The sequence below is a fragment of the Ammospiza caudacuta genome, chromosome 22 (assembly GCF_027887145.1).
Source record: "Ammospiza caudacuta isolate bAmmCau1 chromosome 22, bAmmCau1.pri, whole genome shotgun sequence".
Classification (NCBI taxonomy): Eukaryota; Metazoa; Chordata; class Aves; order Passeriformes; family Passerellidae; genus Ammospiza; species Ammospiza caudacuta.
The window spans coordinates 4873271-4885979 of NC_080614.1; the positions used below are offsets into that span (position 1 = coordinate 4873271).

Here is a 12709-nt window from a genome sequence, read left to right on the forward strand (position 1 = left end):
ACTCTGCATTGTGCAGTGCAAACACTGACCCTGAAGTTAAGTCAACAACAAAAGCATCTAAACAAGATCCTGATGCCCCCATTGATGCCCAGGCTGGCCCTGCAAACATTCCTCTGTCACAGAAATCACTGTCCCACAGGTCCCATGCCACCTTTGCCTGTGAGCCCACAGCTGCAATGGCCCATTCTACTCCTTACACTCCTCTGCTGCCCTGCTGTGGAAGGTTCCAGCTCCCCTGAGCTGAGAGGAACAAGGATCATGGGGATTTTGGGGCTGTGCCCACCCAACACTTACCCCACACTGCTCATCCCAGTGTTCAACTGCTCAGGAACACAACTGAAGTGAGAACAAAATAATTGCCTGGAATAAACCTTCCATGCCTCAAGCCCCTTGACACCACAGGATTAATGGGATTTTTCTCCCAAAGAGCTCTGGGAGAGCTTCCCTGCCTTGTCCTGCCTCTCCTCCTCTTTCCCACCAGCAGTACCACCTCTCCTTCCTCAAAACCTACAAAAAGCATCAATATCAGTTCCCAAGGATGGGTTTTGGCAAAGAGGAGTGTAGGAGCTGAAGAAAAGACAATTCCAGACACCCTGACTAGGACAGACAGACCTGTGCATCTGTCCTGGCACTGGAGAATTTCCAGCTCTGCCACTCCTGAGTTCCATAAGCCACAGCCATTCCTAAATCTCCTTCTGAATAATGAGGTGGTTCCTCACAAAGTCCAAGTGGTGCAACAGGAACACTAAAAGTTTCCTACAGGTCTGGCTTTTGTGGGCTAAGTGAGAAGGACACTGAGCAATGCAATGGTGACAGATAACCAGGTGTATCACACAACAAAGGCAGGGAAGTTGTTTGCTTTGCTCCAAGGTGACATCTTCAAGAAACTGAAACCACTGACTCGTGTGGGGAACACTCAGAACGTGGTTTTAGTGATGTGAGAAGGCAAGGGAAGCTCACACACCCCTGGCAATGGCTCCCAGAGGTTCTCCTGCCCTGGGGTGCGGGTGGTTGGTGGCAGCGGTGACGCAGGGGAGGTCAGTGTCACTCAGGGTGCAGGTGGCTGTTAGCAGGGTTAGGCACGTGCCAGGAGCTACTGCAGGGCTGCTTCCTCCTCTGAGTTAGTGAGTGAGACACCTCCACCCCCACCCCCCAGGCAATTAGTGCAGGGTGATAACAAGGGGCAGGTACTGTACCTGGTGATGGGCAGGTCGAGGCCCCGCTGCAAACTGAGGGAAGGCGGGAGAAACAAACACAAAAGGAAAGGCACAAAGAGTCAGAAACACCACAACGAACCAAAATGTCACACTCTATGCAAAAATAAACCCACAGAAAATAAAAGAACAACGACACAGTCAAAAGCTTTGCTGCAGGACAGCGACACACAGGGGCTGAGGTGTCACGATGGACATTGCTGGGGGCACTGTGCTGGCAGCTGGACAAACAGCCAAGGCTGCCCTGGATCCTAAAGGCACTCAGGGATGCTGGCAATCCTTATCCTGCCTGGGAGGAACACACCAAACCAAAAACCAACTGAGAACCAGCAGCAGAGGAGATTCTGAGCTGGTTGAGGTGGAGGGCAATGGTCAGAGCAGCTGGGCTGGAGCAGAGGATGGAGCCCCATGGCTGGGAGGAGCCAGGGAGGGACAAGGACATCCCTGCACAGGGACAAATCTGCACAGGGACATCCCTTCACAGGGACAGGGACATCCCTGCACAGGGACAAATCTGCACAGGGACATCTCTGCATAGGGACATCCCTACACAGGGACAGGGACATCCTGCACAGGGACATCTCTGCACAGGGACATCCCTTCACAGGGACAGGGACATCTCTGCACAGGGACACCTCTGCATAAGGGACGCCTCTGCACAGGGACATCCCTACACAGGGACAAATCTGCAAAGGGACATCCCTGGAGAGGGACATCCCTGCATGGGGATATCCCTGCACAGGGACATCTCTGCACGGGGACACCTCTGCAAAGGGACAAATCTGCAAAGGGACATCTCTGCACGGGGACATCCCAGCAAGGGGACATCTCTGGAGAGGGACATCCTGCACAGGGACATCCCTGCAGAGGGACACCCCAGCACAGGGACATCCCTGAGAGGCAAAGAGCAGCCACTCCTGGCACGGCCACCCCTGCCACTGCATTTCCAGCTAACTCCTCCACTGGGGTCACAGCAAAGTCCCTGTAAGGAGTGGCATGTGTCACCTCTCTGAGAGCCAAGGCCCAGCCCATGCCAGGCAGGGCAGCCTGGCTGGAGAACAGCAGGTCCTGGGTCCCAGCCCTGAGCTCAGGCCACTGAATAATCTCCCACTCACTTGGGCCACACTCAGAGGAAAATAACCCCAACTTAACATGCTCATCTGACATTAAAAGCATTTCCCAAGAAGGAACTGATTGTTAAAGTAGAAATAAAAATGAATGCAAGAAATGGAAAATATAAATAAAGATGACAAGGTACCCACTTCCAGAGCTGAGTTAGGTGTTGAAACCCATAATTCTCAGTGTTAGAGCAGATAATTCTACTGAAAAGAGCTCCAATAATTATCTGCAGTGACCACAGCTGTATCCACAGGGGATTTTAGCCACCATGTGCTGGGATGGCTCAGCACAGCCACTTCTGCTCACTCTGGGGCTCATTACTTTCTGCCTCAAAACAGTGATCAAAACTGGGTACTAATTAGTGACTTTCTTAATAAGTTTATTTTCTATATGGAAAAGTGGGCCCGGGTTCACTTGCAGCCCTTACAGCTCCTCTAATGCCATCAAACATGAAGCAAAGCATAAATATTGACTGGTCCATTTGATCTTTTCCTTTATAAACTCTTAAATTGCCTAGATTTCAAGATTTCCAAGAAGTACTCTGCTAATCCTGGTGTTTATATATTCCTTCTACCTTCACCTCATGGTGGCACTTGGTGACACTGGGATGAAAGTCATAAAAACCTTCAGAAATTAGTAAATATGGACACACAGACTGATCCTGGGACAAGAGTTTATTAAGAATGACCTGCACTGGTCCACCAAATAGTTTTCTCACCCTAAGCCTTACAATGAAGAGTAAAAAAAGCAAAGCATGGTCATCTTGTGGAACTAAAAAGCTGTAATTGCTATTTTAATGAATCAGAAGAACTCAGAGCCTCTTGGCATTCTCGCAGTGGCTCTGTGGATGAGGAGAAACAGGTACTGGATGAGTCTCCAGAGATAAAAGCACTTCAAGTCCTTATTTTCCCAAAGAACTTTCCCTAAACCAGCTCAAGTATCTTGTGTTTGGGAGAAGGGACTAAAGGTACCCTGGGAGGGCTGAGCCTTTCCACAGGGCTGCATGTTCTGTGTTAGACACCAATGAAAGAAAACAGCCAAAAAGAGAATGCTGGGATGCAGAAACCTTGAACTGCTCCACTTCAGGGCCAAGGCACCTCTCTGATCCCTGTTGCACAGAAAAGATTTGTTCTCACTGCACCTAAAACAAGAGCTGGAAGTTTGTATCTGAAGAAGCCAAAGTTTATTCCATGGTGGAAAGTAGTGTGTGTTACAAGAAATAAAATAAAAGCTCCAAGTTAGTGAAAAATGCCCTCATCTATTTTGCACTGGTCACCACTGGCTCTTGATTTGAAATTTTTTTAAAAATAATTCTGTTTGATAGGAATTATTCCTGTTAATAGCTGTAAGCAACAGAACAAACTGTAGTAGTCACTGCTGGCTTAAAAGAGACACTTTGGGTTGTTTTTTCTCTGTTTGATGAAGACAGTAGATAGGAAAACCTTATAAATCCTGGGTCCAACCTCCCTGCCCCATGGCCCCCTCCCTACAGTCCTGCTCCATGGACTCAGAATGTTCTCTCCCTGCAGATGTTGGGCTGGCACACCTCACCCCTCCTGGAGCTATCATTTTTTGGCAGAAGTCTTAAAATTGGACAGTTTGTGTTGAGATGGGGGCTGGTATGGCCAAGAGCTACTGGGGAATTTTCAGCAGTGCTGAAGGACCCGGATTTTGTTTTCCTTGCCCAGCTGGAGCTTTGCAATTCTGGCTGTGGGAGCAAACATGGATTGCAAAGGCAGCTGTGCTGGGGGGACAGAAAAGCCTGAGCTCTGCAGCCCAAAATCCTGAGCTTTGCATTCAAAAATCCTGAGCTCTGCACCCCCAAAAGCCTGAGCTCTGAACCCCAAAATCCTGAGCTCTGCACTCCCAAAGGCTCCTGGATGCAGGAAGCTCTGGCTCTGGATCAGCCCTGCCTGCCCACTCAGCTGTGCCAGAGCACAGCAGGAACCCAGGGATGGCACAGCCACCCTCCTCATCCCCTGCTCACCCTCCCCTCACCACCAAATGGGTTAAAAAAGAAACTGAACAAAATAATAATTAAATTACAAAGAAATAAATCAAGCGAAGATCCAAACGCAGGAGTAGCTCAGACCTGGGCTAGTCTTGCATTTGCTTTGGGGTGGGAGGTGGAATGAGATGTGATGGGTGGGAGCAGTTTTTAGTCATGGGGTGAGATGGGCACTAGCAGAGCACAAGGCAAAACCTGCACACAGGAGAGCTCAGAGCAACACAAACAAGGTGCAGATAAATTCTTCCTCGGGACCTCCTCAGTTATGGGGCCAAAACACTAAAAATTTGACATTTACTGGCCAAATTTCCTGCAGATTCTCTCTCTGCTGAGTGACACAGCCCAGGGGGCCCTGTGTCTGTCCTACCCCAGGTCAGACCCCTCTGTAATTCAGCTTTGGGCCCTTGTGGCACCACCTCACCTGGCAGAGGCTGCCACGGCAGCTCGTGCTTTCAGCAAAGAAGCAAAACTAGTGCATTTCTGTAGCCAACAAAAAAAGGGATGTGGTAAAAAAAATATATATAATAAAGAAAGGAAGAAGAAATAAAAACAGTGCCGTGGGCACAATTGCCTGCAAGAAGGAGTACAGTTTGTTATATTGCTTACAATGCAGTATTTTATCCAGCCTCTTCCAGCCAGGGACCTGTAAACCGGACTCTGTTCCAAAACCTTCCTCCTCTTCCAGTTTTCTGTGCAATGTATTGGCACTGTTCTGCTGGGCTGTCAAAAAAACTGGTTTAGAGATGCAGCTCTTCAGTCAAGTTTTTGCTCCAGTTCTAACCACACCAGCTTAGCTGTGCTTTGCAACAATTAAAGAGAAAGATGATTATACTTACTGAGGAAAGAGCTTTAGCAGCAGTGTCCTGCATTACTGATCAGAATGGGGCACTGAGGACAAATTCCCAGCTGGGCACATCAAAGAACTTCAAAGTCAGCATTACCTGGCTCCTTCATCAGCAGAGGTTGAGGGGCCTCAGAACAAACCCTGGTATGTCCTGGAGAGGAAACCTCCAGAGCTGGGCAAGTGCCCAGTGATGTTGCAGGTTTGGGGATCCTTGCCCTGGGTTTATCTGTATTTATATCTCTTTTTTGGACAAATTCCTCTGTCTCAGAGGCTTCAGTTTGCTCCAGGAGCATTTGTCTCACTCTAAAGAGAGAAGAGTGCTGGGAAGGCACCAGGGGTTATGGGCAGCCTGAAGGTGTCCTGACACAGAGGGGCAGGAGGGGCAGGATTGCTGCTCCTCAGCTGACAGAGCCCTGAGATGTGCTGATGGGAAGCCACCATGCCTCCAGAAGCTGGGCAAAGCCTCTGATGCCCTAGGAGGGTCCTCTAACATCATGTGGAGCTGTGCTACAAGCAGAGAATCCCCAGGTGTGGGGAACTGAAGTCCTACAACAGCAGAGCAGTATCACAATAAACACCCACCCCCAAAAAACAGACTGTGAAGCATAATCAGACCTGAAGTTGGATGAAAAAGGGGCTCAGCACAAAAAGATCTGAGTGCACAGAAGCTCTAGGTTACAGATGAGCACCTCCAGGGTTAGAACTGATCAGTGGCACTGATTTGGGAGCAAAGCCCAGAGGCCACTGGAGAGCAAACGCTGCTGCAGAGAACTGCTTGTGTTTGATCTCTGGTCTATCCCTGCACAAAACACATCCTTAAAGAAAAAATAAAAAGAAAAAAAAAGAAGAAAAGAGAAAGATTCTGGCAATGAACCTGAACTCTATAATGAAGTGAACCTGAAAGCATCTAGGCTAAAAATAAATGGTGTTATTTGAAGGTAGATGAGGATCCCTCCATCACTTCTTTAGGAACTTCAGAAGGAAAATTATCCTACCAGGACAGTGCCTGAAAAACTCAACCAAGGTTTGCCATTCAGGATGTGCTTCCAGGTGAGTAAAATGGGCTTTGCAGAGAACCAGCCCCATGCTACAGACACACACAGACAGAGAAACACAGAGCAAGGAGGAGAGAGCAGGATGGGGCAGCGTGGGCTCCTTACCGGCGAGCGGGTCTGAGGCTGAGTGTTCATTGTTTGAGGGGCTTGAGGGTACACCAGCGTGGTGGGAGCTGCATTCTGTCCTGAGGGATAAGGAGCCTGCCAGGGAACAAGAAAAGCCAAGTGAGTGGATCCAATGATTCATCCCAAAAACCAGGAACAGAACTGGAGGGACTGACATGGAGATAAAGATGAAAAGATTGTGAGAGAGAAACCATCTCTGTCGAGGAGCAATTCATCAACACTGCCTCTCATGGGAGCAGCTTGTAGATCCACTAGTAGCTCTACTTGTAAGTAACAGCTCCATTAGTAATTATTAGTCAGAGTTTACTCCTATTTTATTCAGAGTTTGCTGCTATTTATCACCTGAGCTCCCCAAGTGCTGCAGTGGGAAACAACCCAGGAGTCACCAAAACCTTGTGTGTCCAAAGGCCTGGCCAGCTGTTTCCAAAAGCCTCTCCCAAACCAGCTTCCAAGGACAGCCAGATCTGTAGACAATGCCAATAAATCCTCCAAAATCAGGCAAACAGCAAGAAACAACCCTGAGTGTGTTTAACAGAAGCTGCTGCTGCATTAAAGCATTTCCAGTGCAATGGAACAGCCCAAAACCATCCCAGATGGGAGGCAGGCCATGGCTACAGCTCTGCACATTTTTCCTACTTCCACCCATTTCCATGGGCTGTAACAATTTATCCCACCAGATGCTCTCCCCAAGTGTTATTTGCCCAAAGTAACAATAAACTGAAGCTCTGGAGCTCTGCTGATGACGCATTTTAATGAGACATTTAGAAATAACTTTTCAGAGTGCCTTTTTCTTTATTCTCTTTGAACAAAACCATTATAATTTACATTACAATTTTAAAAAATCATTTATTATTGTAATGGCACAAAAACCAGCCACCAGCCTGCAACAGCCTTTGCTCTCAAGAGCCATAGGATGGTGGAATTGGTAATGTTGGAAAAGCTCTCTGAGATCTTCAAGTCCAGCTGTTCCCCAGCAGTGCCACCACTAAACAATGTCCCCAAGGGCCACAGCTACACATCTTCTAAATCCCCCCAGGGATGGGGACTCCACCACTGCCCTGGGCAGTCTGTGGACTGGATAACCCCTTCCATGCAGGAATTTTCCCAATATCCCAATAATGTAACTCTGAGGCCGTTCTCTCTCCTCCTGTCCCTGTTCCCTGGAGCACAGCCCGACCCCTGGGCTGTCCCCTCCTGTCAGGAGCTGTGCAGAGCCACAAGGGCCCCCTGAGCCTCCTTTGCTCCAGGCTGAGCCCCTTCCCAGCTCCTTCAGCCCCTCCTGGTGCTCCAGCCCCTTCCAAACTCCATTCCCACCCCTGGACATGCTCAGCTCCTCCAGGTCCTTCCTGTCCTGAGGCCCCAGAGCTGCCCCAGGACTGGAGATGCCCCAGAAGTGCCAGCACAGGGGCACAGTTTGCATTGTCTGGTTTTTTTCTGCTTTTCCATCCCTGGACTAATCACCTGCTGATTAAAGTGCAACACAAGGTAAATGAAAATATAGCTCAGAAACAATCCAACCAGGAATTCCCTGGTCTCAAGGAGAAAAAAAAAAAAAAAAAGAAAAGGAAAAATACAACAAATAACACAAACACCCCTTCCAAAAACATGGTAGAGGGGATGAGGGGAACAAACACAGCCCAAAAATAGCCCCATCCCAAAACTGAACTGCTGCAACACCTTCTATTCCTACTCTGGGACCACAGTGGAACTGCTGTTTAAAAAGCAGAACTTAGACACAACTCCACAGACACATGAGGACACTGCTCCTACCACACAACTTAACCAGGCAGGACCCTCTGTTAGCTTCGCCTCATTTTCACAGCTTTTTGGGTTAAAATGATGATAAAATGTGAGCCTCCAAGTACATCACCAGGTCTTTACTGTGATCCAGGACACCAAACACACTGGGCAGGGTGTTTAGCTGGACACTGCTGTTCTGGAGGAGTTCACACCAATGCAGCAGCACAGCCTCTGGTTCAAGAGCAGTGAAATGCTTTGTTCAGCTCCCTCCTCTCAAATGCTTTGTCCTGTCCCTCCTCTCCAGGAGCCCCCTGATCCAATCCACTCCAGCCAGCCCTTCCCTCCCTTTTCACCACTGCCAAAACCTAATTAATGTAAACCACTAAATGGAAAGAAGCCTTCAATTTTTGTTTTTTGAGATGTCAGATGCAGCATCAAGTCCTTTCCCCTTTTATTTGATCAGTGATTCTGCTGGAGCTGGTGGTGTCAGCGTCATTTCAAAATGAATAACTCAAAGCTAAAGAGAAGTGGGGAAATTCTTTTCATCCACAACCTGGAGAAGTTCTCCTGCCTTTGTAGCATCCTGCTGCTGACTTTCTGCATTGGGATCTATGCCCAATGTGAGGTTAAAGCTTCTTCCACAGGTCCAGATGTTGCTGTTCCTATCATGGAATCATGGAAGGGTTTGGGATGGGAGGGATTTTAACCTATCCAGTGCCACCCCTGCCATGGCAGGGACACCTTCCACTGTGCCAGGCTGCTCCAAGCCCTGCCCAGCCTGGCCTTGGGCACTGCCAGGGACCCAGGGGCAGCCACAGCTGCTCTGGGCACCCTGTGCCAGGGCATTTCCTCCTAATATCCAACCTAGACCTACTCTCTTTTAGTTTAAAGCCATTCTCCCTTGTATCTCTCCCACCAGCCAGCAGTGAGCACACAGGGCTGGGGATTTCTCTGCATTTCTCTTCATAGAGAAAAGCAAGGCACAACTTCCCAAAGATTTTCTCGACCTCAGAGAAAAAACTCCAATTCTTATCTCATTTACTGCCCATGTGTTTTAAACAAATAAAATACATTGAAGAAAATTATTTACCTAAAAGAATTTACTTAATTAAATTCTAGTGTGTTTTAATTCCCTAACCAATTAAATCCATGTATGTGTCAGAACTATCAGCTAACAGTCAGGAAATTCTGTACACTAAAGTTAAATTAAATGCTTAAACAAGATCAGTTAAATGTAGTGTAATATAGTGTAATAAAGTAATTAATTAGCCTTCTGATTATCAGTGGGGTCAGATGTGTCATTTCTCCCTGCCACAGGGGTCACTTGCTTTTATTACAGGTGACAGTGCTGGGAAATATTAAAAATAAATTATAGCAATAAATGCACCAGTTATCACTGGCTCCTTGTGCCTCCAGCTCCACAGGAGATGAGATCTCATCCCAAACTGCTGCTCCCACAGCACCTCAGCAACAAGAGAAGGAAAAATCTCCTATTCTTCCCCATCTTTAGGCTCATGAAAACATTTTCTTCAGGCTTAAACTGCATGTGACAGAGCAGAGCTCTGCTATCACTCCCAAAGGTGAGTCAGGTATCTGATCCTGCCCCAAAGTCTGTACCCACCTCCAAAGCAGCCCCCACTTTCTTTCAATCACCCAAGCCAAAGGAGATGTGAGAGAAAGGGAGAACAGCTGTCACTAAGCCTAAAAATCCTCTGAGTTTTAGCAGCAAAACTATAAAACAGGTATGTGGAAACACAGTGCCAAAGGCATTTCACTGGTGACACAATCCACGGTTAAACTTGCTTTAGCATTTAAACCCTATCAGAATGAGCAGAGCATGAAGGTATAAATAAAGAAAATAACATACAAAGGCTTAACTAGAGGCCAGAGAAGGGTTTCTGCTATGAAGGTGTCATCAACCAAGGCAGTTTTGGACAGGTGATCCCCATGAGTGGGAGGTCACAAGTGAGGAACAAGTGCAACACAAACCCCACTGAAGACCACAAACATCAGCTAAATAAATATGTTTTACAACTATTGCACAACAACAAATGTCTCTGCTCCACATCTCCAACCAGAGGGATGCTGCCTTAACTGGTATTTGTGTTAAAACCATAAAAGGGGGAAGAAAAGGGAGGGAAAAGTGGTTTATAAATTTCTGCAGGTATTAACTTCACATCGGCTGTGGGAGCCTAAATAAACTATCAAAGATCCAAGAGAATAAATCACAGCACTCTGCTGCTTTTCATACACATCAGCTGATTAAAGCATTGCATCTCTTCCTCTGCCAAAGGACTTTTTTCTGTGCCAAGCAGCTAAATGGGTACAGAGAGTGACGTGGTCATGTGCAGCCACACAGTGCACCAGGGCTGGACTGAGGGAATGAAGAGATCAGTGAGGAAATGCTCCAACAAACCCCTAAATAAACCCCCACGGAGGGGAAAGCAGGGAAGCAAGTACTGCTCTGCAGACAAATGTTGGTTCTGAAGCATCTAAAGGCTGGATTGAATCCCTGAAGTTCAAATAGCTGCTGGGAGAGGACAGGGCACTGCTGGGCTGCTCCACTTCCAGACTGAGCAATTTGCTTCCCTTAAAGCTCTCACCTTCCTGATTTTATGTTTCAGCTGTGGCTGTTCAGGGGAGGAAGGTGATAATAGCTGAGTGTTTATGTATTCCCACAACTTGCTGGGAAAATCCTTTCTCTGGAGTGTTTCCACCTCAAGCTGCTGCCTGTGCTAAGCGAGGAAAAATAATCGCTATCAACAAAACAACTGAAAAAATGTTATTCTTAGCTCAGGCCTGAGCTGGTTAATAAACACTGAGCCTGCAGTGTAACATGACTCCCTTGGGACTGCCTGTCCTGGGAATAAACAGGCAAAGTACACACATCAGGCTCAAAAGAGCTGAGTCACCCAGCTCTGCCTCTGGAAAAATCTTTTGGGAACAAAACCCTTCCAGCCCCAGGCAGGAAAGCGTCACTTGCTGAGCTGTGTCTGACTTGGCTGGGAAGGGGTTAATCCCTGGGGCAGATTCCCGAATCCTCCCGGCTCAGGGAAGGCTGCTGGGTCTAAATTTACTGAAGTTACACACGAGGAGAGGAGGAGAACTGGACCCGCAGCTCCAGCACATGACCGTGACTCAGGAGCTGCGCGGCCCTGCCAGCGCCGTGACCTTGGCAGGAAACCTCTCCATTCCTGGTCCAAAACCTTCAAATTCCCAGCTTCAAACCTCTCAATTCCCAGTCCCAAACCTCTCAATTCCCAGTCCCAAACCTCTCCATTCCTGGTCCAAAACTTCTCAATTCCCAGTTCCAAACATTCAAATTCCCAGCTTCAAACCTCTGAATTCCCAGTTCCACGCCTTCAAATTCCCAGTTTCAAACCTTCAAATTCCCAATCCTAAACCTCTGAATTCCCAGCTCCAAACATCTGCATTCTCAGTCCCAAATCCTCAAATTCACAGTTCCAAAACTCTCAATTCCCAGTCCCAAACCTTCAAATTCCCAGCTTCAAACCTCTCAATTCCTGGTCCAAAACTTCTCAATTCCCAGTTCCAAACATTCAAATTCCCAGCTTCAAACCTCTCAATTCCCAGTTCCACGCCTTCAAATTCCCAATCCTAAACCTCTGAATTCCCAGCTCCAAACATCTGCATTCTCAGTCCCAAATCCTCAAATTCCCAGCTCCAAACCTCTCAATTCCCAGTCCCAAACCTCTGGATTCCCAGCATCTCCCAGATCCAAACCCCTGAATTTCCAGTCATCTCCCAGTTCCAAAACGGAACTGGGACTGTGAATGGACTCTGAATTCCCAGTTCCAAACCTTCAAATTCCCAGTCTCAAACCTTCAAATTCCCAGTTTCAAACCCCTGAATTCCTAGTCACTTCCAAGTTCCAAACCTCTGCATTCCCAGCCACTTCCCAGCCCCATGGCCACGGCTCCAGCTCCCCTGGACACCAGCACTGAGCTTACATCTCTTGTGAGGAATGGCACAGAGCAATCACAAGAGCTCAGAAGAACCCAGGGTTTGCCAGGGCCATGGGCAGCCCCAAAGGCTTTTCTGCATGGCCACAGACCAAAGAGGAGCTGCAGGGCCCTTGCCCAGGTGGTTTTACATCTCTTACATCTCATGTATCACTGCACTGCTGATGGAAAGCACCTAGCTAAAAACTCATCCAAGTGTCACCACACACATTTTCAAAATATCTTCTTATTATTTAATGTCAAGACATAAAGTACCAAAAACATTCCCTGTCTGGAAAGAGAATAAAACTGTTAAGAGATCCATCTCTTTCCCCAAACAACACAACACCCCCAGCCCACCCCCATCTCTCCTGCATAAAACCTGCACTGGTCTGTTCCCAAGCCACTCCCTGATCTGTTTAAATGCTAAATATTGATTTAAACCCCCCAGCTGGGCACTCAGAAGCACAGTCAGTGTTCTTCATACTGTACCTTAGAAGGGCTCTGTCCCTAGATTTATAAATTCTTATTCACACAGCCCCTAAGACCAAAGGCAGCTGCCCCTGGAGCCAATACAGGAGGGAGAGGTCATTGCTCAGGAGGGAGAATCTCCTCTTATCCCCTTTTTTAACAACCAGACT

General features: G+C 47.7%; 1 protein-coding gene across 1 annotated transcript in view; it reads right to left on the minus strand.

Annotated features, from left to right (window-relative positions):
* The window catches only part of EIF4G3 (eukaryotic translation initiation factor 4 gamma 3), a 145596-nt gene that overhangs the window by 71655 nt on the left and 61232 nt on the right, over positions 1–12709 (minus strand). Inside the window, exons 4-5 of the mRNA XM_058818836.1 lie at positions 6346–6441; positions 1197–1229 (exon numbers count right to left, since the gene is read on the minus strand). Of these exons, the coding sequence (XP_058674819.1) occupies positions 1197–1229; positions 6346–6441 (129 nt within the window). The remainder of the gene's footprint in view (positions 1–1196; positions 1230–6345; positions 6442–12709) is intronic.